This window comes from Camelus dromedarius, chromosome 3 (genome assembly GCF_036321535.1).
Source record: "Camelus dromedarius isolate mCamDro1 chromosome 3, mCamDro1.pat, whole genome shotgun sequence".
NCBI classification, from domain to species: domain Eukaryota; kingdom Metazoa; phylum Chordata; class Mammalia; order Artiodactyla; family Camelidae; genus Camelus; species Camelus dromedarius.
Window position 1 is genome coordinate 94874211 of NC_087438.1, and position 25182 is coordinate 94899392.

Here is a 25182-nt window from a genome sequence, read left to right on the forward strand (position 1 = left end):
TGACATTCATATGCTTCTCCTGGAGTCCCTTCCCACTAGCAGTTCACCCTTCAAGGGATGAGGGGAAGTGATGGGGCAAACACAGCATAGGGCATGGCCTCCCTGCCTCAGCGGATCAAAACTCTAATTCCTGCCAGCCTCCTGGAGCCTCAAGCTCTACCCTTTACATAAGTGTTAATGAGCACTTTCCGGAGTGACGGGCAAGGCAGCTTATTTTTAACCAGATACCGAGGCTGAGCCTCCTTAGCAGGATGAGGTGTCTCAGCCTCCCTGGGGCGAGCAGACCTGAAGGTGTCTTGTCACCAGCTTCCTGGGGCTGTGGCCATTGGGAGGAACTTTCGCGGAGTAGCACCTGTGTCAGGGAATCCCCCCCCCCCCCCCCCCCCCCCCGGCTGGGCTGCTTTGGAAAATTTTTTTGTCTTCTGGGCTTTGCTGGGATGGAGGGAGATACTCTGTGATGGGCAGAGGAGGCTGGCTGTGCTTTCTCAAGTGTGTGAGCTCTCGCCCTTCAGGAATAGCTCTGGGGACTAATTGGGGGTTTTTGCCCAGGAAGTGTTACCAGGATTTGTCAAGTCCTATTAGGAACCATCAGAAGGTGACGTTTGCTGTAGAATTGGCTGCTTAACCACTGGTTACCCGGAGACCCGGCCAGGGCTGCCTCCCGACCCCCCCAGGATCCCCCCACCAGGCCTGCGCTGCGATTGTCTGGCCCCGGCACAGAGTCTGAAGGTACTCAGATGTAACAGAGCAGGCTGAGTGGGGCCTCCTTCCACACCGTGACTAGAAGGTTTCCTCTGAACCTTCTCTGAGCTGCAGCAGGGGAGGCTTGTGCTTCCTGCAAACTCACCCGGTGTTCAGGGCCTGATGGCACCGTTTGAAGGAACCTGCAAAAACAGGCCCAGCAGTGGCTTATTGAGTTGCTCCTTTGGTCCTGGCTAGTGCACAGTGGGAATAAAGTAGACCCCGAGCTCCTCCTGGAGCTTCCCCACAAGCCAAGAAGGCAGATGTGCTCTGCATATGCTACTCACTAAGTAATGACAGGTGTGCAGGGTGCGCAAGGGGATGGATAGGGAGCTGTGGGAAGCTGTTCTTGGGGGTGGTGTCTGTGGACTTAGCCAGGAGGGCCTGGGCACTTTCTCCTCCCCGTGTCTGTCCTGATGCCCCTCCCACACTCCACTGCTCATTCTCTCCTTTCCTTTCTCCAAGAACTGCTCCTCCTACCTGGCTTATTCCACAGGAGGCCAGGAAATGGGGGAATGCGAGGGAGGTTGTTAGTGCCTGGAAAACCACCAAGTGCTCCAGCTGATGGCTCTGCCAGCCCTCAGTTTCCAGGCCTCTCCCACAGCTTTCCAAGAAAGAGGGGTCCCTCTCCTCCCCCACATCTCTCTGGCAGCCATGAATCCATTCCTGGACAACCATCACCTCCCAGATGTGACATCCAAAGCCTGACGGGTGGTGCTAGTTTTGCTTCCCAGTTTTCAATTACTTAGTGGGACTTGTTTTCCTTTATCACCTTCAGGGGCAAATTTGAGACTCAGATTTGACAGGCAAATGGGGTTGCCAGCTGCCTCTGGTAGAAAGGAGATAGGGAAATTGAATAATGCATCTTAAAAGTGTTTATTAGCATTCTGATGATGCTAAGTGAGGGATCCGAAAGGAAATCTTCCACAAGTGTTGGTAAATTTGTCCCCTGGATAGGGAGGCTGATGAGCTTTGTGGGAAGAGTGATTTATTCCCCACTGGACACATAGGTGTCTCATCCCTGGTACTTGGCAGGAGACTCAGGAACTTCTACTGAAGGAATTCAGTCATCAGCTGCAGGCTTGGGATGAGGGTGGGGGGCACAGATGAGTGTTTGAGAAAAGCTTCAGGTGTTCTCTCTGTGACAACTTACCATCACAAAGACACGCACACAATTTGATGGGCGCTTCAGGGTTTGCAGGCTCTTTGAAACCTATCCATGGACCCTCACATGGACCCCAGGGGAAGAACTCCTGGACCACAGTTTAAAGGCTTCTGTAAAGCTCCCTGCACATCCAGATGTCCCCCTTCCCTGTTGGACACCTCTGTTTTCTCCCTGTTTGAGTACTGAGTGGTGGTGCCGGGAAGTCCCAAGTTGGGGTCACATTTCAGGGCATCTTCTCCAGTCACCTGTCTTGGCTGCCAAGGCCTAACAGATGAGGGCTTTTTCTCCCTAGAAAGGGGGAAGATTTGGCAAAACTGGGCTTTACAGCAGCGATTAGCGGGGCTGGATGTCTACACCCGTTTTAGGTAGGGCACGACTGTCTGGATTGTCATGGTCCCTCCCCACCCCTCCATTCTGGGACTCATTCAGTTCTGCTTATCATCACATTTGATCTGCACTCTTTTTAGATCAAGGTTAAATGAACACCTTTTATCTCTAAAGATACACTGTATATCACAAAACACAACCCCCCCCCACAGATACATGTAGAAAACACACACAGTCATACACACACATGCACACACATGTATTTTGCCCCTCCAGGGTGTCTGAATTTGTGACCTTGTTCCTCCCCCTCCTCACAGGGTGGCTGTGAAGGTTCACTGGACTGATGCATCCAGAGCCCTCAGCACAGAGCCTAGTATGCAGCAAGTGCTCACTCACTACATCCAGCTCGTGTTCCTAGTAAGTGATCTTTAGGGGCCACGTGGGCTTTCCTGGAATCCAACCTCATCTTCTCTAACCTGCTCAGAATGGGCGTTGCTCGGGACTGGGGCGCCCTCTGGTGGCTGCTCTCCCTACTCACATCTAGGCCCCTCCAGAAAGGGCTAGGCTCCTTTCACCAGGCACCCCGTGCCTTCCCACTCAGGGGAAGAGGGTGAGGCGGGGAGAGAATGTTTCGCTTCTTTCACCATTTCCTTTGCTTCCTTCCTGACCTTGGCGAGGTTGGGGTCACTCGGCCTGGGGACAGGAGGAGGCACTTGGTGAGAGTCAGCCTGCATGACTCCCAGGGAGTTGGAACCTGTCCCCCCCACACCTGCCCTTTCTCTGTGGATGCCCAAGACCACCTCCAGAGAGAGAGTGCAGGACAACAACATGAAGGCAGTGCATCCACAGAAGCTCCCCAGGCTATTATGAGGTAATTTTATTTCTTTCCATTTCAGGTAAAAATAGTAAATACAAGATAATTTTAATAAAGGTAAAAATACATCATTTGGATTTGGTTGTTCTCTGAACAGTGCTACCTACAGTACAACTTTTGATTTAGGATTTTTAAACTTTTTTTTTATAAACAAATAGAACTATTTTGCTATTAGGCTATCTGTGTTCTCATCTGGCACTTAAGAGTAGATCACAGGTCACCTCCCGGTTCTGTTTGATGTGTGCAGGTGGCAGGGAGGGAGTGAGCAGGGGCGTGTGGGGTGAGGTGGTTTGTCTTCGGGGATACAGACCCAGCTGTGGTCTGTGTGCAGCGGGAGGGCACAAGTGTGCATCCAAGATGGCCTTTTCCTGCGCTGGCCACAGGGGCGAATGCCGCTGTGACTGGACTGAAGGTGTCGCATGTGTCGGGGGCGCTTCATCACCTCCTCCTATGGATTAGTTTCTCACCCAACAGCCTAGATTTACAACAGTTCTTGGTCCAAGCAGGCCCCTGGGCTGCAGGTATCAGCACGGCTGGTCAGGGTGGAGCCAGTGGGTCCCTTTAGAGTCCTAGAGGAGTGGGCCCGGGACCCCTCCCCACCAGGGCTGGTGGCCAGGGCATCCCATCTGGCCTGGGAATGCTGGTAGAAGTCACAGGTGCCGACACAGGCTGCTAAATGTCTTTGCCCTTGTTCACCCTCAGGTGGTCTTTGTTTAAGTTCTTCCCAAATTTCTCGCTGAGCTGTTGGATCAGGTCTGCCAGCTCTCCAGTAGCTTGAGATTTCTCTTCGAGAAGCTCATAGCGCAGGCTGGAGATATCTTGCTTGATTTCCTTCAGTTCACCTGCAAAAACAGATAAGATTTGGGTGAGTATGAGCCTGCAGAAGGGGCTCATCCCATAGGCATTTGGGGAGTGCATCATCCCAGCAGAACACACTGCTGGTCCAGCCTTCCAAGGGCGGGGTGAGGGGACAGGAGTTCTGTGTTGAACTACATCCCACTCAGCTCCTGCCAATGCAGGACAGAGTCACCCGCTTAAGACCCTTCTCCCATTTCTGTCCCAGCTCTCCATTAAAGGTTGGAGGTAGATGGAGGAACCACGATCAGGGTTGTAAGTTGCTAGCACCAATTTCATATTACAATTGTTAGAATGTGGGTCTTAGAGCCATTAAAGGCAGATTTCAAGGCACAGAGCAACACTTTCATTGACTGAAACATTTTTTCCTCGTGCTGCTCCATGTTTTGCTCTGTTGTTGTTATTTGCAGGGTGGAGAAACTCCCAAGAGTCTGAGGGGATGGGTCAGCACAGTGGATGTGGCTGCAGAGCCGGCAGCCTCACAGGAGCAGGGTCTGTCCTGACCACGCAAGCTGCATGCCTCACCGGAGCACCGCCTGCCTCCTCCCTCCCTGGCAAGGGACCACCAGGTGGGGTCTTCCACTTATTTCCACAGTGCACCACGTGGTTAGACATCCACACGGGCCTGGGCTGTGGGAATCTTCTTATTAACCATAAAGAGGAGTCCTGGTAAGATAGATGCTGGACTTGGCTCCAGTGGGCGTCCAGTGCCCGGGGACACATTAGTCATGTCTATTTTCTAAGCGTGCCTCACACACAGAAGATGCAAAGGCCTTACAGGTACAGTTCACCAGGTTTGACAAAGGCATCCATCCCCTATTTTCCTTTCGTGTGAGCTTCACAGAGCCCCAGTTTCATGCTGTAATTCTAGCGGCACAAAACCTGGGCCGCCCCACCTTCTCTCATCAGGTACATTCCTGTCAGTCACATCACACACCGCAGGAGGCTGGCTGCCATGACAGCCGGCAGTTTTATATTTGAGACCCAGTTGTAGGGGTGGGTAGATGGGCGGCTGCTGGGCTCCTAGATGGTGTCGGCCCAGGCTCATGTGCTCACTGCTGGGTCTTCAGGCTGCGTGGTGGATGCCCCAGGGGGAAGCAGAGGGTCACTAAATGACTAGGCTCCTTGGGGAGGCTGTTGGGGCCCCAGCAAAGGGGGGACTTAGTATCTTCACTCTTGGAGGAGGCTGTTTCTAGGTAGCAAATATTTGTCCCAGGTGTCTCATGAAGATTAATTATCTGGCTTATAGTAATTTGCTTTTCACTTAAGAGTAACTGCTTAAAATAGACTGGAAAATAACCCAGACAGTGAAAATAATGCAGCCGGCGAAGTTGAGTGTGCGTCAGAATGACCTGATGCTTTTATCACAATGCAGACCCCCAGGCCCTGCTGATTTTTTAGAGCTGGGTGGGCTCTGGGACCTGGATTTTCTTCTTCTGGGGCAGGGGATTCTTTGAGAAACACTGCTGGTTGTTAAATTCTGAGCTCCTGGAAGTAAGGTGGGATGGAGCTAGCTGGAACCAAGGCTGTAATGGAGTCTGAAAGAAATGTATGGTCTGCTGCTGTCTGTGTTGTGCCCATGGGGTGAGGAAATCTGGGCCCTCCCGAGCTCAAGGGACAGCAGGCCAGCTCTCGGCAGCCATGACTGCAGTAGGCAGGACAACTGTGTGAGCAGGGCCCCACGTCCTGTTGCTGGCTCTGAGATGGAGGGGCTGTATTCAAAGACTGGAGGGTCAAAGGTAAAAGCAGCCCCAGTGGAAGGTCAGCCAGGGAACAGAGACCTCTGTCCTACAACTGCATGGACCCACTTTCTGCCAACACCCGAGTGAATGAGGAAGCCAAGTCTCCCTGGGCCTCCAGACAGGAACGCAGCCCTGCCACTAACACGGTGACCTTAGCCTGGTGAGACCACGTCTGACATCTGCCCTACAGGAAACAAACCCATTCGCTCACCTTCATTGACTTCATCATTTTCTCTGTCCACCTGAGCCTTCAGGACATACCTCTTTATGAGTCGTTTCATGATTTTCTGAAATGGGAACACAAGGAAGGGATCAAATAAGCTCAGAGGAGCACTGAGGCAGCTCCCACAGAGTCCTCCCTTGCTGGGCGTCCTCCCTCATATGGTGCCTCACTTTTGAGGTATGCCCTGCCTCGGGGGGAGATTCCAGTCTCCTGGTTTAACCTCCCCCCAAAGGTTCAGTACCACCTGACCCCGGGATGTGAGAACAGGCTACTATCGATGGCTGAGGCCCAGCCACAGAGACAGCATCATCTAAGACCCGCGGGCACTGCATGAGGGTCCTAGGCCTGACTCTGCCCTGGGCCTTGTGACCTTAGTCATCTTCTCAGGGCCTTAGCCCCGAAACATTCTTGTATTTCAACAACTGGTGCGACCAGAGGGAGGATGGAAGTCTTAGCAGGCCAGCCAGGTGGACTGCATCCCGTTGAGGTGCTGTGCAAGAGAGGAGGTTCACTCAGCACACAGTTGGGACCAGACGTGGAGGACATGTCCACTGGACTTTGGAAAATTCCTACCACAGGCAGAGACAGATACAGCCCGGCCTCGGGAGGTTTTGCCAAGCTACCGCTTCCCTGAAATCTCACCACCCAACACGGTTGGAGTCATGCTGGAGGTTCCACTTATTATGCAGAGTAGATTCTTGAAGCAAAGGAGGCATGAACAGACACTTCAGAGACACCAAGAATAGAGTCGAGTGTAAGAAAGGCTGCAGGAGTGAACTTTGGATTTCGCCAGCTAGTCATTCCAGGGTTACTGTGAAATCACAGGATTTAAAAATAGTCTGGTGGTCGAGCCTTCTGAATCCTGTAGGTGCTGAGCGGCAGCACGAAGAGGAGGGATTCCCTGCTCCTCGCCATCCCTTCTGTGACCGACTCACCTGCTCACCCTGAGGATGGAGGGGACCGAGGTGGCATTTGCCACATTGAAGGGCCCTGAATTCTGTTCCTAGCTCCACTGTGTGAGGTCCAGCGGGTGGCGAAATTCTCTCTGACTACAGTGGGCTCAGGAAAAGCTTCTTGAAAGTAAAAGAGAAGTGAGCAGCTGGGATGCAGAGAACTGGAGGATTTAACTCATTATTATCACCAACCAGTAGTTCCCTCAGGGACTTTACTGGAGGCGACCTTGCCCAGGAGGCGCCTCCAGCCTTGTGATTCCATGAGTCAGCTGGCCCGGGGAAAGGCGCTCTATCTACATTGAACTGTGAGGCAGCTCACTGGTGCCAGTGCCGCCCCTCCTCAGCCCCCGGCTGGTGGTTGGCTTGGCTTAGTGGTTTGAGTCATGCTCTAATCTCAGGCTGAACAGTTAATGAACGAGTTGCCTTCATGCTGCCCCTTCCCAGGGAAGCCTGGGTCTTGTCCTGCAGTGCTAGGTTGCTCACTGATGTTCTTCTAGCCAATAAGGCAGGCGCCTGAGTTTTAAGAATCTTTGCCTTTCCATGGGACTCAGGAACGCTCCTTTCACTTTGAATTGGAAAGACAAAACAAAGCAAAATAAACTTTGTCCTGAACCAGTTCTCATGGGGGAAAATGCCAACAAACCAGATACCCATGTATCTAACATTCTTGCTGAATGAGGAATTCAGAAGTAATCTACTGCAGATTTCCAAGTTGACACAAGACAAGGTGATCTAGTTAAAGGTTTTTGCCTTTTTAGAGGAAAATCTCAAGAATTAGGGGTTCTTCCATTTCTGGATCTGTCAACCCCAAATTGTATGCTGTAAAGTGGTAAGCCAGAGAATGGAAATGAAGGGTTCCCTTCCCCATGATGGTGCTGAGCAGAGTCCTTTCGTAGCCACAGCAGCAATCGTCATCCTGGCTTCACATACATGCTGTGTTTTAGTGCAACATGATTAAATTGATCATCTAAAAAGATTTCATGATTACTAACATAAATATACTGAGTACTTCTTGCAGCCCAGGAGTTGTGTGAGCCTCCTTGACAAAATGACCTCATGGAATCCTCCCTGAAACCAGGTGAGATGGGAGTTGTCTCCATTTACAGATGGTCCCTGAGGCTCAGAGAGTAAGGTAACTTCTCCAGTGTCACACAGCTATGAAGTGGCAGATCTGGGATTTAACCAAAATGGAAATCAAAGTTGGGGCTTCGTCCAACCTTCAGAAACCTTCAGGAAAAGGCTAAGTGCAGGATGCTTTAGGAGATGAGATGCAGGAAACTGGCTCCCACTGATCACAGGGGGTGTGGGCCACTTCTGAGTACCAATTTGACCTTTAAAAAAGCACAAAGTCTTTTACGCAAGGAAAAGCCTCAGCTAGATTTCAGAGGACAGAGTGTTACCCTGCAGAAGAGGGTTGCTGGTATGTAATTGTCAGAAACCCCGTGGCCCACTCTTGAACCCTGGATTGCCTGACCTGAGCTGGGGTTTCCACAGACTTACAGCTCCAAGGGGAGAGTAGCAAAGGTTTGTTTTTAAGCCTCTCACCACACATTAGGATTTTAGAGGTTTAATATGGAAGCAGAATTGCATGAGCACGGCAGGCATGCAGGGACCCTTAACCTCCTCCGTACCCTGCTTCACTCCCAGGAGTGACAGTCACCTTGAGGGATAACACTGTGACCACCTGTCAGTTGCTTTGCGACTTCATGCCCTTAAGGACCTAGCCTCCGCTCTGGCATGTACATGTTAGACAACTTGGGATCTGCAGGAGCGAGACGCCAGTCTTGTCCCCAGAAAGTCTGAAAAGGTTAGAAAATGTCCAAAGTTCTATTGAACATGGGTGCTACGGTGGATCTCTGTTTCCAGAAAGGATGGACGTCAGAAGCCCCCCCCCCCCCCCCCCCCGCTGTGTGGAGGAAGAGCACGTTACTTTGCGATGGGTTTGAGACCCCTCCTGGCTGCCTTCCATAGCACTTTCACTTCATGGAGATAATAAACGCTCCCCAAGTTCACTGTCCCTGCTGGTGCCGGCTTGGCCCACTTCGCCCAGACTCACTTAGCAAGTACTGAAGATGAGTATATTCAGTGATCTTAGGCAAAAGACCTAAGACTGGGGTGCTCAACGGGTAAGAATGGTTGTGACCCTGAGTCCTCTGGCTGCTGCTGGTGGAGCGGAAATGGGAGGGATTTCTCTGTGCAGCCAGGGCAGCTGAGGACATAGAAGAGCAAGAGGACACACCGCTCAAGGCGGCAGACCAAGCAGCAGGCAGAGGGAAGTGCTGCTGCCACCTGCGAACAGAGAAACGGAGGAACACTGGGGAGAGGTGGGGTGAAATGAGTCGCGAGACAAGTCATTCGTTAAGCTGGGGTTTATCAGACCCCAGAATAGAAGAAATCAGCCTTAGCAAACTGTCCACTCCATTGGCTTTGATCTCTACAGAAAAGGCCATCTAGGAGGCAAAAGGAGGACTCTCCAGTGGGTTTGGGGGAAGGGACTGTATCATAAAACCTGGGGCTTATTTCAAGGGTGGACTGGGCCTGGATTCTACGGCTCATTTGGGATGCAGCTTGTTTGCTTGGCCCATGAAGGAAAAAACTCCTCAGAGAGTGAGTATCTGAGGCCTTCACACACCCCGACAAGTGGACGCAGTGGATCTTGGAGCAGGTCAAGGGTAGCTTTGCTAGGATGCACACTTTGGCCATTTTGCCGGCATCAGGGTTTTGCTCCATTGTTTGGTCTTATGTCCACAGAGCCCAGGTTGGAAAACACGTTTACAAAAGCAAAGAACCAATTTTGTGAAAAATTAGAATTCCAACCCCTGGAAGCCTCAGAAAAGAAAAGCACAGAGAGCCTCTGAAGTCTGAAGGAACTGCCTTCCCTTCCAACAGGGAGCCCTACAAAGCTGAAGGAATGGCAAGCTTAAAATAAACACCTAATAGGCTAAGTTTGAACAGTCAAGCAGATAGATCTACTAGAAACACAGAAAAACAAGCTTAACAGCTACACGTGTATCAACAACCAGGGTCTTGTCTTACTGGGAAGCTACAGGATGTCTCAGAACCTGACAGTGTGAGGCTGACGGCATATGAGCTTGGTGAGATGGAGGCTCTGGGTGCAGCCTGGATGGTAAGAACAGGGAGTGAATTGGTCTCCTCACATTCTTGGCACATTTGGGAGGTGCTTTGGGAAGAAAGTAATGCAGCTTGGAAGGCCACCCATGGGCCCAAGAAAACGGATGAGCCATGTTTGGATCCTTGCCCAAATCCTTCATTCTGCACGGGTTGCTGCCCCATGATAGCAAAAGCACCTTCCGTTTGGGTTTGGATAGATGTCTTCCTGGTGGCTGTCAGACACAGGCAGGGCAGGTTGGAGGAAGGCTCTGGTGTGACATGGTGGAGAGGAATCAGGGGCCAGTGCCCGGGCAGTGTGATTCAGTGGAGGAGGGGTGTTGTTCTGAGTCAGACAGATCTTACTTCAGCCAGCTGTGTGACCTTTGCCACAGAGCCTGGGTTCCCTCATCTGTTTAGTGGGGTTACAGATCCTGCCTCTCTCACAGGCATCTGTGAGATTATGCCTGCCCTAGTGTCTGTCTAGTCTGCTGCCAGCTGTTTGTCTGTGTCAGCCCAAGGTTTACTCCTATTTGTGCAGATGATGGCCTTGGAAGATGCCCAGACTTGACCTTGAAGGGCTGAGCAAAGGGCAAACGTACAAATGTAAGATGCTCTCTGCTCCATCCGCTGTCCTCCCAGCCCTCTCCCTCTGATGCCTGCTGGCCCCATTTTTCAGTCTTCTTTTTGGTGACAACTATTTGAGTAAGTTGCCCCAGGCTTTTCTTGGTGGATTCACAAACTATAGAGTGAGCATGCTTTCCCAGGCCATCTGTAGCCTGAAGTTGAAAACCGGCTAATCTGTGTAATCATAGCAGGAAGGGCTCAGGGAGATCGAAGGCTGCAGGGACCCAGCCAGGGATGATGGAAATCAGAAATGGGATCACTCTGAGACTGCTTTGGAACATGGGCTTGTTCACAAAGGATTCATCCTTGGTGTAGGACATTCACCACATCCTCTGTCTTCCTTTATCTCAGCTGCTGATTCTGCCCGAAACCCAGGAGAGATCTGGCTCTAATCCATAGGGTTTTCCATCTTTTCTGTGGCACAGATAATCTGCACTACTCTCTGAGAAGCAAAGCAATAAAAATTCTTCCCCTGACCAAAGAATTTGTCCTCTAAAATAAACTCCAAGCAGATCAAATTGGTCAGGTCCAATTTTGTGCACAATTAAATATAAGACTTGCCTTTTGCCCATTTTTAGCCCATGTCATCTGATAAAACTATAAGCACTATGAGAGATGAGCCATTTCTTAATTGTACACTTAACTCCTCCTAAATGCACTGCTGTGTTCTGAAATACACAGGGAGATTCGATTAGAGACCTCTGTCTGGAAGATGCTAAGTCTGTAATGGCTCCCTTGGGGGTGGTGGCACCAGGGACAGATCACCTCTGCCTGCAGGAACAGTCAGGACAGCTTCAGATGTACATCTGATAGGAAGGGGTCAGTGGATAAAACTGCTGGTCATTGGGAGGGGAAGCAGGGAGAGAATCGTCCGCACTTTTATAATCAATAACCAGCAGTAACCCTTTATCACTGGCTCATGGGCAGATTCAAATTGATACAGAGATTTGGCATAATTTCTGAAAGCAAAGCAAGAACTGCAAGCATGACAGGTCTTCTAATTTTTATACCAACAAACTTGGCAGGCTGGCAGTCTAAGATCAGTTGCTCACTGAGGACAACAGTATCCACCTGGTTGCTTGAGACAGAGCCCTGGGAGCCACGCTGCGTGCCTGCCCTCCCTACCCCATGCCCGTTGGTCCTTTTGGCTATACATCCAGAATGTGTATCTTGAGTCAGTTGGCTTTCCTCCATCACCCTCTTCACACCCCAATTCAAGTCACCGTCCCTTGCACTTGGATGACTGTTACATCCTCCTCACTGGCCTTCCTGTTTCCACTCTTGTCCCCACTAGTCTCTTCTCATTATAGCAGTTAGCTAGTCTTCTTAAAGCATATATAAAGTTTTATCATCTTCTCCCTCCATCAAATTAAGCTCCTCCCACTGCCTTCCTAGGTAACACAGAGTGAAACGCACATCCTGACCTGCTCTGCTCGCCCGATTTTGACTCTGACCTCATCGCGCTCCCCTCTCTCCTGCTCGCTGAGCTCCAGCTTCTCTGGACCTGCCAGGCTTCTCCCCTCTGGCTTTTGCTGATGCTTTTCCTCTGCCTGGAAGGTCCCACGTGGCTGCCTCCTCCTCATCTGTGGGGTCTTAGCCAACTGTCGTCTCCTTGAAGAGGAATCTTCTGATAGCCACATCTAAGCAGGGGCTCCCTCTTTTTCCCTTTTTTTGCACCTGATTGTTTTCTTCTTGGCATTTTTATTGATTTGAAGTTCCATATTTATTGGTGTGTTGCTTGTTCATTGTGCCTCTCCCTCTTTGGACCACAAGTGCTGCTAAGGTAGGAACCACGTCCGTATTCCCAGGAAGCAACAGAGTGCCTTGGCATATAGTAGGCACGATAAATATTTGTTGAATGAAGAGAGGAATGGAGTTGTGTTCTAGGGGGATGACACAGCCATGTGACTAAATCCTTGCCTTAACAGAGCGCATCTCTGCCTGTCCCTGGGAAAGAGGGAGTTACCTGGTATCTGGTGGGCTTGCTGTAAGTGTTATTTGCTGTCAGGATTTCAGAATTCCTCATGCCAGCATGGTAGTGAGTCTTCTGGGGAAAAATACAAAACACATAATATATAATACATCATACATGACACATAATACATACCTACATGGTAGGACTTGAACAGCAGCTGCGTACTGGGCTGTCTCTAAAAAGAGGACTCTCGGGAGGTCACTGTAGCCACCCCTGCGTGGCTGCCTAGAACATATTTCTGGGGAGTCATTCTGTAGGAGGCCAATGGGTTGCAGAATATTGTTTGGTCAACTTTGGGAAGCACTGAATTAAAGGGATGTGGGTGTCTTTCCTCTGGGACTCCCCAGAGATTTTAATATGCTAATAAACATTGAGAATCTCCAGAGGGGGAAATAACAGGTTAGGAAGCTTTCTTCCCAGACATCCTTCTCCGCATACTTTCTGGGAAGAGCTTTTCTGCTTCCGAATCCCCTCAGGAGTCCCTCAGGAGGGTCACGGCTCAGCCCTCAGCCCGGCAGCTTCACCGAGTCCCAGCAATGCCCCTCTGCACAGAACCGCAGGAGGAGGGGGGCTCCGGCAGTGCTGCCGCTTTGCTGATTCTGAAAAGCACGGGGGCTCTCTGGCTCCTGACTTCCCTTGTGTGAGGGTGGGGAGGGGACCATCTGAATCAAACACACACAGCTCCCCCTCCCCCACTGCTGCCTCTCCAGAGCCATAAACCCCATACTACCTACCCTGAATTTAGAATTCAGCATGCCCATTTCAAGGTCATTTTCACAGCTTTTGGCCTTAGATTTGCAGAGTTTTATGAGGCACATCTTGATTCTCATTATGAGATAATAAAATGATTTAGGACTTGGCACTAGATTAAAAGGAGCAGGTAGAGTTCTTCCTTCATCAAAATAAGATAGCCAGAGCTTTGCTCGGGCAAACTTCCACTCCACATCTGCATCCTCCTGTGGGACAAGGGAGGCAACAGCACACCATCAGAGGCAGCGCCATCCAGCAGAAATACGACGTGAGCCGCGAGGGCCAACCGTGCAAGCAGATTTAGATTTTCTAGGAGCCACATTATAAAAAGTAACATGAAGCAAGTGAAATTCATTTCAGTGATGTATTTTGTTTAATCCAACAGAATCATCATTTCAATATGTCATCATTATAAAAAAATTATTAATGAGATCATTTACCTTTTCTTTGCATACTGAGTCTTGGAAATTGGCATGTATTCTGTATTTACAGCACATCTCCATTTGGACTGGCCGCATCTCAGGTGCTCAGTAGGTACATGTGGTTCATGGCTACCATATCAGACATTACAGTGTATTTCTTCTTAGACAGTGTATTTCTCATTGGTCGGAGTGCTGCTAATCGGTGCTAAGAGGTCCAGCATATGTAATTCAAAGGGAATAAATGTGACTGTAGCTGGCAGGACATAGTCTGGCCGTGCCCTCTTCCCTGGTGGTGGTGGTAGATTTAAAGCCCAGATCTGTTACTTCTGACTTGGTGTCAATGCCAGAATGCTGAGCGCCCCCCCAGAGAGGCAGCAAGTCGATAAGCAGGCTCCCTGGCCTCTGTCATAGGAGGGCGGTGTAAGGCCAGGGAAGAGCTGGGAATCAGCGTGACCCTCGCTAGCTGTGCGACACTTGGCAGTGGTCTTGGGCTTGCCCCGTGCACGTGGAGACAGCGCTGCCTCCTTCCCCCAGCCCTGAAGCTGGCATTGAGTGTGTGATCTGGGAGCAATGGGTTTCTCTCGCCACAGGCACTAGATGCACTTCAAGGGGCTATGAGCCCAGCAAGGGCCTACGTGAGGCTGCTGGGGTGTGTCACAAGAGTATGAGTATGGTCAGCGGGCGTGACCAGTTTGCTTGTTTTGCTGAGACCCCGCAGGACCTGGCCTGGTCTGTGGGGATGTGCACTCCTGGCCATTTGGACCAGAAGCTTTGTGAGGGCAGGGGTCATCCCCGAGTCTCTGCTGGGTTGGTGCGGGGGGAGTTGATCCTGACCTGGCAGGAGGGGTGTGTAGTGCTGAGAGCACAGCCTCTGGAGCCTGCCTGGATCCAAATCCTGCCTCTGTTTCTGACTGGCTGTGTGACCATGGTGGGTGACTTAGCTTCTCCGGGCCTCAGTTTCCTCATCAGTAAAATGAAGATAATAGTACCTACCTCATGGGCTGTTGTAAGAATTAAAGGGGCTAATGCATGGAAACCAATGTCAGATGTTTAGTAAACTCTCAGCAAGTACTATTTTTATCTCCATAATTTAACACAGTGCCTGGTATTCAACCCTTAGTCACTCAGCAAACCTACTACTATGTGCCCACTTACAGCATACCTACTGTGTGCCTGGCCTGTGCCAGGTAGGCACCGGGGATGACACTCAGGCCCTCCTGGAATAGTCTGGCCAGTGACATGTGTGTGTTAAACAAGTCATCACCTCTTTGTACCTAGCGCTGTGCAGAGAGCTGGGGAGGTGCGGGTGCCAGCCCTGACCTGGCCCCATCAGGGAAGGCTGCCCGAGGCCTCATGTTTGAGCTCAGATCCAACGGGTGAGTAGTTCTCAGTCAAGTCAAGTGTGGGTGGGCAGGGGTGGAGAAGAGTAGGAGTTAATTAGTGGAGAGGCAGTGAGAAGCGTAAACAACTCTTTCGAGAAAGTAGAGAGTTGGCAGCAAAGAGCAGGAGAGAAAGGCTGAGAGCTGAAAAGTGAGATGGAGGGAAGACTGTTAGCTGTTAATTTTTTTTTTTTTAAGATCAGGGGATGCATGGGAATGCTGCCAGGAAGGATTAGGTAGAGAGGGAGAGGGTGAGGCTGCAGGCAGGGAGGAGTGATGCTCAGGGCGGCTCCTGAGGAGGGGAGAGGGCAGGGAGCCAGGGCACACGGGTTGGGCTGCTCAGGTGGAGAAGCCTGTCTGCCGCCTGCAGGAGGCACAGAGGCAGGCGGGTCCATGGATTCGGACACAGGTGCTCAAGATCTACTGAGTAAATAAGTGTTCTGTGTGGACTTACAAATTCATACTTCATCCAAATTCAGTGTGACTGTGAACCCCAGGCACTTCCTGGCAGCAGCTCTCAGGGTCCTTGCACACCCGTAACCGAGACAGGTGGGACATGTCTCTCACCTGACAAGACGAAGCTGGCGCCTGGGGGGAGGTGTGAACTGCAGGAGGCTCGCTCTGTCTCCTGGCACCACGCTGTGCTGGGATCACTTGGCATCACAACCGTGGGCTTGCTCACTCCTGCCCCAAACTAGTGGGCATCTCTCAGGCCAGTCACGTGGCTTCCTATGCCACGTTCATTGGGACCAACGCACGATGTGCTCATCAGGATGGGGCAGAACACCTGGGTGAGTGCTCGAGACACACACGTTCCAGGCACCATCTGGTTTCTCTTACAGGACGGGAAGCTGAGGCCCAGAAGGGTGGGGGGGGGGTGGGTTGTTAGCAACAGCTCATCATATGCGTGGGTGACCAAGTATGTGAAACACTTGAAAAAATTTGTCTGCTGTTTGTTGACACAGTGCTGCGTTTCCCTGTAGGTGGTGGGGGTGGCGGGGGGCTCAGGCCAAGGCTTGGCGCTGGCTCCCCTCTGCCTCTCTCCTTCTCCCCTAGCACAGCCTGCACTCTCGCAGCACTGACTAGACCGCGTTGTTTTACCTCTCCCTGCCTGGGCATGTGCTCTTCCTGCTGTTTAGAATACTCTTCTTTTGGTGGGGAGTGTTATGGACCAAGTGTTTCCCCCTAAAATTCGTATGTTGAACCCCTAACCACCAGTGTCTTAGAATGTGGTCATATTTGACGAGATCGGGCGCGTTCAGGGTGGTATGGCCGTAGACTAGAATGTGGCTATATTTGGAGGAGGGCCTTTAAGGAGGTAATTAAGGTTAAATGAGGCCATAAGGATGGGGCCCTAATCCTATGACTGGTGTCATCATAAAGAGAAGACGAGACACAGAGAGGAGAGACCACGGGAAGACATAGCAAGAAGGTGGCCATCCACAAGCCAAGGAGAGAGGCTCAGAAGAAACCCACCTGCCAGCACCTTGATCTCGGACTTCCAGCCTCCAAAACTGTGAGAAAAAAGCTTTCTGTTGTCTAAGCCGCCCCGTCTGTGGGATTTTGTTGTGGGAGCTCTAGCAAACTAATACTTTAATAAGTCTTTATTTTTTTTCTACATGAGAAAAACACAGATAACTTTTTCTTGTTTGTTTGTTTGCTTTTGGGGGAGGTAATTAGGTTTATTTATTTACTTTTTAGAGGAGGTGCTGGGGATTGAACCCAGCATCTTTTATAAGAAACTTTTCCTTAGAAAAAGATTTAGGTACAGAGGTATACCAAGCACATGTGAAAGTCCCTTTTCGAATCTCCTGTCTTGTTTCAGTCCCTTTCCCAGAGAATACCCTTTTCCTGCCTTTTCTTTCTGTATATGCACATTTGTATTATTATGCAAATAAGATTTCCCTGTAGGTATTTTTCTTCGGTTTTTTTCACTTAACAGTATCAAAGGGATTTGCTATGTCAGCACGGAAAAGTCTCGTTGTTAATGTACAGTGTTCTAAAGTCTGTGATGTAGTAGTTTAAGCCGATATTGATGGGCTATTTCCAAGTTTTTCTTTTGATAAAAATCTACGTAGCATCGTATTTCTGCATGGAATTGTTGAGTCAAAGGGTCAGTGCGTTTTATTTTGTTTTAATTTTCAGTTTATTTATTTAACTTTTAATATGTGAAACAATGATATAATTTTGAAGCATAAAAGGTTATGAAGAGAAAGCCTTTACACTGACCGTACCCCTAAGTGCCCCCTTCTCAACAGGCACCCACGCTGTGCTTTTCCTGTGTACTCTTTCAGGTTCCTTTTCTTTTCTTTTTAAAAAATTTTTTAAAAAACTCAAATATAGTCAATTTACAATGTGTTAGTTTCTGGTGTACAGCATAGTGACTCAGCTCTGTATATGTATGTGTGTGTATATACATATATACACATATATAATCCTTTTCCTATTCTTTTTCATTATAGGCTATTGTAAGATATTGAATATAATTCCCTGTGCTATACAGTAGGACCTTGTTGTTTATCTATTACATATATATTTTTAACTTTCAGGTTATTTTTCTTTTTCAAATGGTTATACAGTCAAAAATGAATATGTGTTCTATTTTCTTCCTCTTTATGTAAGAGAGAGCACAATACATACATTGTTCTGCAGCTTGATTTTTTTTTCTACTTAACATTATAATTGGAGGTCTTTCCACATCAGTATAGAGAGAACATCCTCACCCTCTTCCAAAGCTGCATAGACTCTCACGGTTCAGGTGCATCATAATCTATTTAACTAGCTTCCTATTAATGTTCATTTAGTTTGTTTTTTATTTCTTGCTGTTCCAAACAAGACTGCAATCAATAGCTCATGGCTTGTGAATTTCAGATTTTGATAAATTGCCTCCTGATGCATTCTCTTCACTCCCATGTCTGTCTAGCAAAACCGTTTCAGTCTTTGGCGTTCAAGCATCACCTTTGCGAGCTTCCTTCCCCCACAGTCACTTACTCTCTCTGCTTTGTGCCTCCTACACCTGGGAGGACTTCTCTGGGTGCACTTGGCCCACCTCACTGTAATTTGTTGACTGATGTACCTGTTTTCCTCACTGGGCTGAGTGAGAATCTCTTCAAGGGCAGAGATCACATCTTAGTCGTCTCTGTATTGCCAGTGTCTAACACAGGCTCGGCATACAGTAAGCACTTAATAAATAACATGGGCAAAGCAGAAGTGAGGCTGAAAGAAACAGTCATTCCAATTTGCCATGTGTCACCTGCATGCTGTCCTGTGCGGACACATGGAAAAGAGGGAGGACTCAGGACCCCAGTACTTTCTGTCCTCGTTGGGCCATTGCATGTGCCTGTCATGGCTTCAGGTTGACTGGAAGTGCTTCTTGGAGCAATCCAGGAAGAATGCCCACCATTGGCTGTTCTGGCTTCACATTTCATAACACATGGGCTTCTAACATCATTACCCTCATGCTGAAAACAGCGGTGTGAATGAAACCAAGGGGGAGAGAGCATTTTCGCTGGTCTTACCTCAATTTCCTGATACGAGTTGTTGATCATGGCTATTAGCATATTAAGCAGGACGACCACCATGGTGACGTTATAAACGCCGTAGAGAACATAGCCGATGTTCTCGATGAATTTGTGGTCATATTTCAGCACCACCGAGATCACTTCAGACAAGCCAAAGATGGACCAAAATAAGGTTTTGAAACTTTCTTCAACCCTACAAGGAAACAGACAGGACTCTCAGGTGGTTTGCACCTATTGACTCTTCTCCCAGGAACGTGGTCAGTGGTTACCCTGGATTGGGGCTGTGGCTGGGTGCTGGTGCCTGTATTCTGAAATAATGAGATGCTCAGATCTCTCGGAAGATTTTGAAAGAATATTATAAAGAGCAGGCTCTTTCTTTTCCATTCAGTCCTTTTACTGGGACTCCTGGCTGCAGTATAATTTTTATCTTGTAATTAGTTAAACATTTGGAATTAAACACCAGGGCAGGTGTTTGCCCTTTTAGGTTATTAGCCTCAGAAAGTACACTCTTCCTTCAGCTGTCTCTTGACTGACTCTTCTTAGACCACCTAGCCCCATGGGAAGGGGGAAAGGGTGATGTTTGGAGATGGAGCCAGTGTAATTGGCAACTGCGACTTGTTGGGCACATGACACAGGGTGGCTCACTTAAGCCTATGACCACCCGTGCTGTGGGCTGGTTTATTACTCGCATTGTGCAGATGGAAGTACTGATGCTCCAAGCCTTCAGTGTCTTCCCCAGGTTCACTAAGCTGGCAAGTGGTTGCAAACCCAGATGTGTCTGAGGTTTTCAAAAGCAGGTACTTCTAACCACTGTGCTTTACCACTGCTCTGGCTCTGGGTAGTATGCCAGCCACAAGTATCAAATCCTCTAAACTGGGGATGAATTCTCAGGAATGAAGGTGGTGAATCTGCTGTGTCTGTATTGATCCAGTCTACCAGGTAACTGCCCAAGCTTCACCCTGCAGCTCACTCAAGGTAGACGCTGCATGGGCTGTGAGGGCAGTCCAGGGGAGAGCTGGCTTCTAGGACACTGCTCTTGGACATTTTTGAGATGATCAAGTTACTAAAATACGTTCGTTTTCAGAGTAAGGTTCAAGCACATTTCATAGTCAGTACTTTGTGACTCTGACCTTCTCTCAGGTTTGTGACACAGAACGTAATCAGAAAGCTGGATTTTGGTTGGGTGGCTTAACATGTATGTGTGATAACATCTGAATGGTTAAGTGCTGGTCTTTTAGTTTGCATCCAGATTTGGGGTACTATTATGAGAAAACATTTTCTCTTTTTCTCTTTAACATTTCAGATTTTTATCACTCACCCACAAATGGCCAGGATTAGCTAAGTCTCAAAAAAAAAAAAAGCATTTTTCAAGGATTGGTATTTATTTGATAAGATGTACAAAAATACTAGTACTCATCACTTTGGCTAAAAATCCCACAGTGACGCTCATGAATTTTCAGCTCTCCCATATGTGATTGTGTGTGGGTGTATGTGTGTGTATGTGTGTGTTTCTAGCTATCTTTTTGCTCATTCCCTGTGTATCCCAGAGTCTGAAAACTAAACACTGAACCGAGTTTTTGTTGCCATGAATTTGTTTTTGGTTTCTTTTAAATCTGTGAGTTTGGAATATTTGTCTTAGTTTTAGCAAGAAGGAATTTAGTTGGGGGTTTGGAAGTAACACTGGGTATCAAGCTATGATTTTAGCGCTCTAGCTCCTGATGCTGTTCTGAGAAAGGGGGAAAACTCTTTCCTTATATGAGATGCAGCATCCATTTTGTGAGAACAAATGCCGTTCAATATGTGGGCATGGTTCACTGCAGGTATCACCTTCCATTAAGAAGCAATCTTTCGATTATCACGCTAGTGGAAGGCAACAGTGGCAGAGAGAATCCAAAACCACTGAATGAGCCTCAGATCCAAAACTGGAAGGAGATGCGGGAGTGATCTCTCTGACAGTTGTTCCCTTCCTAGCAGGATCAGGTGAAAATCATAGGACACGCTGTCCGAGGGAGGGGCTGGGCAGACAAGTACTGGTCCAGGATAATGCACTTACCATAAACAACCTAAGAAATGGTTAGTAGAACCACCTGAGAGACATTTTACAGAAATTCATTTTCCCTTTCTTACCTTGGAAAATCCCACAAACCTTTGGCTGACATAAATGAAGCAAGCAAATCTAAGCAATTCTAGAACACATCCAGGGAAAACCTCTCGCATTTTGATTAGGGAAAATGGCCTAGATTCAGCCTGTATTTTCTTCTCATTTGCTTCTTGCTATGAATTTTGTTACTAAGCTGATTTATCCTTGGTGCCTTCACTTAAGCATTCTCCGGTAATAATCTGGAGGAGGCAGAGCTGGCCCACTAAGCAGTATGTATTCCAGTAAAGGAATATTTACAGATCCCTAGACCTGTGCCTTTGCCCCTTCTCTAACAGCCGCCCCCATAAGGCTTGGAATGCTGATGTGTTCCGTTTGTTGTCTGGCTGCCAGACAATCTTCATACCTGTTCCATTTCTATTCTCTAGCTTCAGGATGTGCCTCTAGACTTGTTTTGGCCACGACCTCTGGGAGACCGTAATCACAAGTGGCCTGGACTCCCTGTGGTTGCCAGAGTGAAACTGCCCCCCTTCGGAGCAATAACCCCCAGTATCAGACTGGGCAGGAAACTACACATTTTTAAACAAACCCTTCCAAGTCCTTTAGGGAGTGTCTATAGCCCTTGCTTCCTCTTACTCTAGGGCTAAGTGAGTTGCAGTAACAAAGACTTCCTTTAAGGAAAAGATGGGTCCATTGGCTTGAATCATTCAAAATGGCTGGGGTGGTGGTATAGCTCAAGTGGTAGAGCACATGCTTAGCATGCACAAGGTTCTAGGTCCAATCCCCAGTACCTCCTCTAAGAGTAAATAAATAAGTAAGCCTAATTACCTCACCCCCCAAAAAACCCCAAAGAAAACAAGAAAAACAAAATGGCTAGACTCATTATTAAGATCTCTTGGGTCTTTCATTTGTACCCATGAACATTCAGTGGACTAACTGAATAGACTGTTTTTTGTTGTTGTTTCTCAGACTGGACCTTATGGGCTGAGTAATGTCAAAGTAGTTGGGCTACGTGGTAAGCAATATGATATTTTATCTAAAGCTCAAACCATGCAACAAAATAAATTCTGAATGGAACTGAAGCATTTAATGCTTAAAAATTACATGATCAAAAAGCCAGAATGAAGTATTGATATTTATGTAATCTTGGTCTGGGAGAGTCTTCAGAAACTAAAAAGGGAAAGATGAAAAGATATGTCCACATAAAACTTTACTTGTATATATTGAAAGCATATTAAATAAAAATATAAGGCAAAAGACTCAGTGAGGAAAGGATTTGTATTTCCAACACATAGGACAATGGGTTGTCTTTCTTACATAAATAACTTTTATAAATCAAAATGAAAATGACAGACATCCTTGTTGAGAAATAAAAGGGGGAAAAAACTCCTATGAAAACTTGCTTTTTTTTTGTGGTGACAAGAGCTCCACAATTAACTTGATAGGCCAGGCTAGTGGTGTCTTCTGGTTTAATATGTAGCAGGAGATAAATGAAGCTTCTCCTCTTTGCTCTGTGTAGGAAAAGACTTATATTACCTTGACCCTGGAAACCTTTAATAATATATTCTCAGAAAGAAGGCTGGCCTTGGGAAGGAGTCAGTAGTACATTTCTAACCCCAAGAGCTTGGGCATGGGAGCTATCCCAGTGTCCTGTGAGGCTATGATGCTCTCTGAGTCATGTACTGATCATCGCCTGTCATTCTCAGGAGCTATGGGATACAGGGCATGGGGCAGAAGTCCAGTCACTGCAGAGGTCTGGGGCTGTCTTTCAAGAAGAAGGTATCTTGCACTTGGCTTAGTTGATATTCACCATGAAGCCACTTGTCTAACAAAAAGTCCCCACTGTCAGCCTGCTGGTCTCCAGGCTAAATTTGAGGTTCTTTCTGATAGGGATGGTGGCCACGGCTTCCACATCCTCCTCCCACCCACTCCTGCTAACTACTGAGTTTGCTACTGATTCCTTCGATTGTGTCAGTCACAGGAGTCTTCACAGAGATAGCTGGAGGATTAAGAAGAGCCAAGGTGCAGGCCTGGGTTCAAATCCCAGTCCTGCCACATACTGGCTGTGTGAACTGGGTGTGTTACAAAACCTGCTTGAGTCGTGATTTACTTATGTATGCAAAAGGATAATGACGCCTTATTATTAAGTTGCTGTGAAAATTAAATGAGCAACTCACGTAAGGTATATAGTAAGAATCAATGAATGGTAGCTGTTATTTTTATTCGTTTGTAGTATTTGCCAGATATTACTGAACTCTGGGAGCCTGGTTGCTCCTTGAGGGCAGAGCTGTGCTTTCTTCAGTGGCGAAACCCCAAACCTGGGCCAGGCACTGTAGCAGGTGAAAAGGATGCAGGACGCGCAGAACATGTTCATCCTCTTGGAGGTCCTAGTATAATGCAAGCTTGATGGGGCGAGCCAGTGTGACAGGGCTGTGGGCAAGGATGCTCTGGTTGCCTTGCCTTCCCCAGGGACACACACAACCCTGTCAGCCCTTAGGTGCTGACAGGAGTTCATAATTCAGTGGCTTATTGACTTTTCTGAACATGCCTCATTTTCCTTCCTATCTGCAGAGATCATCACAAACCCTTGATTTCATGCAAATCCTCTTTCTGACTTCTCTGACCTGTGCTGTCTTTGACTCTTGGCTGGCAGTGGAAGGGACTGAAGTTTCATTAATAGGCCTCCCTAGCATAAGAAGTGCTCCTAATGAAGTCAAAGGGGCAAGTGCCTGAGAGTGACGCTGAACAGACCGATTCACCCTCCTCTTACTGGGCGGGGGTGGGTGGGTGGGAAGGGTGGGGCTGATTTGTCATGCACTAGGCGGGATGAAATAATCAGTTCTCTCCGAGGTCTGTCTCGCCTGGATAATGGGACTGTAATAACAGGTTGTCTGAAGAGGCAGTTGTGTATGGGCCTCAGTGAACAAACTGATCAACAAGGCTGCTGTGAGGGTTTGGGTAATTGTTATGGAAATTGCTGCTTCTTTAGAATGCCATGAGGCCCTCCCCCAGTGTTATGGAACTCTGTCCTCACCCTGAACAGTTACTTTCAGTTACCTTCTCAAATCTGCACATAGCAGGCTCAAATTAAGCAGGAGGATCAGCTCCTGAAAGGCTGTTTCTCAAGTTCAAAAGACAGTAGCTGGCCTTGTGCTAAAGTTCTGCTGAAGCAGGAACAACGCACATCTGCCATCCCGGCTGGGAGCTGCAGGAAGGTTCCTGGAACCTAGAAAGACCTTCCACGAGGACTGTGCTTCTCTGATTTTCAGACCTGGTGACCAGAGCGGTTGGACCGGGTTTGAGGGCAGTCAGGGACAGAGTGTCCAGTGCCTGGGGAGGTCTGGGCCTCACCCCCACTGTGATCCTCTGAACCAGCTCTTGGTTTATCTAGGGTCTTAAATGAGGAGTGATTTACACAGCCCAGGAATCTGGCCCCAGAAGAACTGGGATGCACAGAGCCCGTGCAGCCCAGATTTATTCATACTGAGAGTCACACTCTCCTCCTGGGAGCCTGGTTGCTCCTTGAGGGCAGAGCTGTGCTTTCTTCAGTGGCGAAACCCCAAACCTAGCACAGAACCTGACAATACTGAAGGTGCTCAACAAATTCACTGTCCTTTGAATGAAGGAATGAGTCCCCGTTGCATATCTGGACTCCCTGTTCCTGACACCGGTGTGGAGGTGGGGCTGTGGTGAAGCAGAGTGCACATGCTGGGTTTGATTGTGAGCTTTTGGCCAAATAACTTAGCCTCTCTGTGCCTCTTTTTTCGCCCTGCTGCAAAATGGGAAAATAATAATTCCTACTTCCTAGGATTGTCGTGAGGATTATATGAATTAATAGAATGTTTGTCAAGTGCATAAAATACTCCCTGGCAGATGGCAAATAAGCAGTGTTACTGATGGTGGCATGAGTTTGTTTTTTTCCCTTAGCTGCAATGGACTTCTGCATCAGGCTGAAAGACTCTCAGACCCTACAATCAGCTCTCAGAATAAGCCTTTAAAAGTATAAATCAGATCCTGCCTTTCTCCTTAGTGGCTTTCCATAGGCTAACAACCAAATCTAGTCACCCAGCTGAGGCTCCCCTGACCTCATGTAGCCCTGCTGGCTTGCCCCTCCCTCAGGGCACCATGTCCCTGCCCATCTGCCTGAACTGCCCTGCCCCTACCTCCCCACCTGCCTGCCTCATCTCACTCTTCTCATCCATTAGGCTTCAGACTTAATTGTCACCTGCTCAGGTTGGCCTTCTCTGGACCATGTCTGCAGGAGATCCTTTCCTCATTATTCTTTTGTACAGCGTTTTTATTTCCTTCCTGGCTCTCAGCACTTAATCTAAAATGATCTTATTTATCTTCTTGTTTATTTTCATCATCATCATTAGCATATTGTCTCTTTTCTCTGTCTTTCCTTTCACAGAGGAACGTGAC

The 25182-nt window shown here is 48.4% G+C and overlaps 1 protein-coding gene across 2 annotated transcripts in view; it reads right to left on the bottom strand.

The window, feature by feature from the left end:
• Positions 1-3655: 3655 nt before the first annotated feature.
• Positions 3656-25182, bottom strand: part of TRPC7 (transient receptor potential cation channel subfamily C member 7) — a 118608-nt gene continuing 97081 nt past the window's right edge. Inside the window, exons 8-12 of one of the 2 annotated variants that reach the window (XM_010981813.3) lie at positions 18660-18855; positions 13325-13546; positions 12582-12662; positions 5916-5991; positions 3656-3949 (exon numbers count right to left, since the gene is read on the bottom strand). In XM_010981813.3, coding sequence (XP_010980115.1) covers positions 3780-3949; positions 5916-5991; positions 12582-12662; positions 13325-13546; positions 18660-18855 — 745 coding nt within the window. In that variant the 3' untranslated portion in view covers positions 3656-3779. The remainder of the gene's footprint in view (positions 3950-5915; positions 5992-12581; positions 12663-13324; positions 13547-18659; positions 18856-25182) is intronic. The other variant, XM_010981823.3, reaches the window with a different exon arrangement.